The following is a 3,820-nucleotide window of genomic DNA, read 5'->3' on the forward strand; positions in this document are numbered from 1 at the left end:
CTTTTTTTTTTTTTTTTTTAGTCGGACATTGGTTCAGAGAGCTTTTAAATGTAACATTCCTGTAATGTTTGTAAAATTATATAATGGAACATTCCCGTAATGTTGTCTCTAACATTCACATAACCGAGAAATTATTATTTTTTTTTTTGTGAATGTTCGATCATAGAACACATTACCTGGGAACACCTTTAATTGGATACAGTATTTTGGTTCCTTCACACCAATCTCCAACAAAGAAGCACCAAATTTTTATGAATGCTACAAGGCCCAACGTGTACAATGGTAACAAATAAGCTCACCTTGCTTTGGAACAGGTCTTGCTGTCTGGGCCAAGCTGCGAGAGCACAAAGTGTGGACCTTTGGCACTATCTGCATCAAAGACATCCATACTGGCTTCTTCAGCAGGGACCGGCTTTGGCCCGGGCTTCTGTCGCGGGGTGCACTTACGGGCCTTGCGGGGCACTTCAGTGTTGTCATTGTAGGAGCTGGAGCTCACAATGCTGAAGTTGGACACTGAGTTTTCCATCCAGATGCTGTTACTCTGCTCCGAGTCGAGAAGCAGCTCATCCTGGCAGGATATGTTGCTCTCATCGAACAGGTCCTCGGGTGGAGGCGAGATGTTGAGGACAGGCCGTTTGGAGGGTGTCATCTGGTGTTGCTGCTGGGTCTGCTGGCCACCTTTTTCTCGGCTGGAATGCTTGTTTTCCGCAGCCAGAACCTCGGCTTTTCTTCGACTGCTAACATCTCCCGGCGTGCTGCTTTCATGCGCGGCGATCCGCTCTGAAGCAGAGGTGGAAGAGATGGGAAAAGCACTGCGAGGACTTCCCATGCTCATAGCAGAAGAGGCAGACGAGGCATCTGTAGTGTGTACAATCAGAATCAGTGAATAAAGGCATAGACGAGGTATCATCATGAGCCAACAGTCCCAGTCAAGTCAAGACATTTCTCATGATTGCTTTTTATCTTTTCTTTCCAATAGTTGCTGTTTTTAATCTTTCACAGAGCATTATCTATCATTAGGGCAAATGTCAAAAAAGCAGTTGAAATGCTGTGGAAATAAATCAGCAAACAACGGGAGCAAAATGATCATGCTGAATAACATCTGTGAAAAAAGAAAAACAAGCATTTCATGTAGAGTTACTGCAGAGCGGGGCATGACATCACTCTCCAAGACATTACACACAGCCATAATATCCTCTCATGTCTTGGGTTTTATTTAAGCATACATTGGAAATCTACTGTAAATGAGCTCTTGCATATGACCCTCAAAAACTGTTACATGGCATACGTTTCAATATTTATTCCAGTTGAGGGTCTACAGCTCTCATCCAGATGTGTCAAATGATGCAAGCAAATTCTTATACAAATTTGCACAAATTTTGATGGGAGTGAGCATAGCCACAGAAACAACATAAACCAGTGTCTGACCTATGAAGCAGAAAACTGCAGAGCATTTTGTATGCAGACACTCCCTGCTTCATAGAGAAATTCCTGGAATGAAAATGAGACAACCAATGAGTAATAAAAGCTGACCATTAAAATATATTAAAATTAAGAAGGCTTTGTTCAATTGTACTTGTTTGTTTTTGGTGCATCTAATGGCATTCTGTATTCATTTGCCTTGAAAATCCAGCTACACACCATCCACACCTCATTTAAACAAAGCGAGGAGGTAAGGCATTCCTATACGGTAGATTTAAAGAAAGTACATAAAGCCTGCCTGTGGGATAATGTATGAGACCTTTTCAAAATGTTTGTTTGTTTTGCATATTTGAGAATGAAAATAAATTGAAAAACAGTTTATTGAAAAGATAGTTCACCTCCCAAAAAATCATATGTCGCTCAAAACCCATATAAGACTTGAGTTTGTTTTCAAAACCCTTTTTTTTTATATATATTCGCTCAAAAGTTTTGTCCATCCATTGAAACGCTTCGAAACGTTAATGGCATCGTAAAAATAATCCATATGAACTGAGTGGTTTAATCCAATCCAATGAGGTCCAATCCAACTGTTCCTCTGTGTCAAGCAAGCACGTTTACCATATTTGATGAGCTATGTGTATGTGAATTGATCAATTTTTTATAAGTGAATAAAAGGATAAACCTGTCATAAAGCGGCCATATTTCATCCAAAGACTTGGATTAAGCCACTTGATTCATACCTTTACAATCTCTTTATGAACTTTTTGATGCATCAAAGTTTCAGTTGTGTGGACTTTCAATGAATGGACAAAAAGATGGGCAAATATCTTTAAAAACGGTGTTTTGAACATAAATGAAAGTCTTATGGATTTGGAATGAAATGAGGGTGAGTAAATGATGACAGAATTTAAATTTTTGGGCGAACTATCCCTTTTATAGTGAACATATAGAGCGACAATTCTTTAACATCAAATCTGTTCTAGTGTATGACAATGAGCTTGGATGAAATCAATCGAAGTGCTTTGGGGCCAAGCACCAAAAGGATCTGATGTACATTGCAAAACTAGAATGGTTCAGGAGTTCTAGATCTTAAACCAAAATGCCTAATGAGACATACCGAGATGAAATGCTGTCGCTGCTACAGCCAGATAGTTTGAATACAGAAATGATATTAAAATTAAAAAATGTATATATTTTGTTTACTCTGAAGATCATCATCTTTAATAAGGACTGGATTGGAATTTTAGTATTTGTAGAACTAGCAAAAAAAAAAAGGTGATCACTAGGTGGCGTTGTCCCGAAACAACTCAGAGCTCCTCTAAACTTTACTTTAGAAAAGATTGTGCAATATTTTATAATAAAATTGGCAAGGCAATATGACTGACCATGGGAAAACTGGTATAGGATTTACTAGGATTTGAAGCAGTAGCAAAAAATGTGATCACAGATGGAACTGTCCTAAAACAACTCCGAGATCCTCACAACATCGTGCCGATGGTGCTTATCAAGTATCTCCTGATGCAAGAAAGTGCTGAAAAGATTCTACAATATTTTACAAAAACAATTGGCAAGAAAAAATGGCCAACCACAGAAAAACTGTTATTGTTAGATTCCTCATTTTTACTTTGCACTAAATTGTTGAAAATCTTTTTTTTTTTTTAAGTAGGTGGTGCTGTCACCAAACCTTTTAAATACTTTCAGAACACAGTGCTAAAGAACTAAAAAGTCTTAACATGCCAAAAAATTGTCCGAAACCTAAGTCATCCTAAGACTCAGATGTATAGGAAGAATCACCCCCCTTTAAAATAATCACATTTTGTTGCTTTGCAGCCTGAAATGAAGACAGTTTTTGTTTTATCCAGCTGTTTTAATCAGTGCAACTTATAACATCCAAGTGAAAGATATAACACCAACATGGCAGAAAAAAGAAAAACAGAATCACTGAGTTGGAAAAAGCACCACCCCCATTTTGCTTTAATTACAGCCTTTAGTCTGTTGGGATATGTCTCTACTAACTTTTCACATCTAGACTTTGCAATATTTGCCCACTCCTCTTTGCAGAACTGCTCAAGTTCAGTTAAATTTGATGGTGAGCGTTTGTGGACTGCAGTCGTCAAGTCATTCCACAGTTTTTCAGATTTTAGGCCATGCAAGGACACTCAGCTTTTTCTCCTTCAGTCACGGTGTGCTCAGTTTTGCTGTGTGCTTTGGGTTATTGTCATGTTGGAAGTTAAACCTTCTTCCCCTTGACAACTTTCTGGCAGAGGCCAGCAGATTTTCCTCAAGAATTTGGTGGTATTTTGTCCCATCAATTTTTCCTTCTATCCTGACAAGTGCTCCAGTCCCTGCTGCAGAGAAACACCCCCATAACAGGATATTACCACCTCCATGCTTTACT

The 3,820-nt window shown here is 38.7% G+C and overlaps 1 protein-coding gene across 6 annotated transcripts in view; it reads right to left on the reverse strand.

The window, feature by feature from the left end:
• The window catches only part of LOC107659145 (nuclear factor of activated T-cells 5-like), a 50,416-nt gene that overhangs the window by 11,287 nt on the left and 35,309 nt on the right, over positions 1 to 3,820 (reverse strand). For 5 of the 6 annotated variants that reach the window (XM_016447978.1, XM_016447977.1, XM_016447979.1 and 2 more), the window contains one exon: positions 300 to 858. In XM_016447978.1, the coding sequence (XP_016303464.1) occupies positions 300 to 858 (559 nt within the window). Of the gene's footprint in view, positions 1 to 299; positions 859 to 1,428; positions 2,234 to 3,820 lie in introns of those variants that run through there. The other variant, XM_016447983.1, reaches the window with a different exon arrangement.

The sequence above is a fragment of the Sinocyclocheilus anshuiensis genome, unplaced genomic scaffold (assembly GCF_001515605.1).
Source record: "Sinocyclocheilus anshuiensis isolate Anshui unplaced genomic scaffold, SAMN03320099.WGS_v1.1 scaffold87, whole genome shotgun sequence".
Classification (NCBI taxonomy): domain Eukaryota; kingdom Metazoa; phylum Chordata; class Actinopteri; order Cypriniformes; family Cyprinidae; genus Sinocyclocheilus; species Sinocyclocheilus anshuiensis.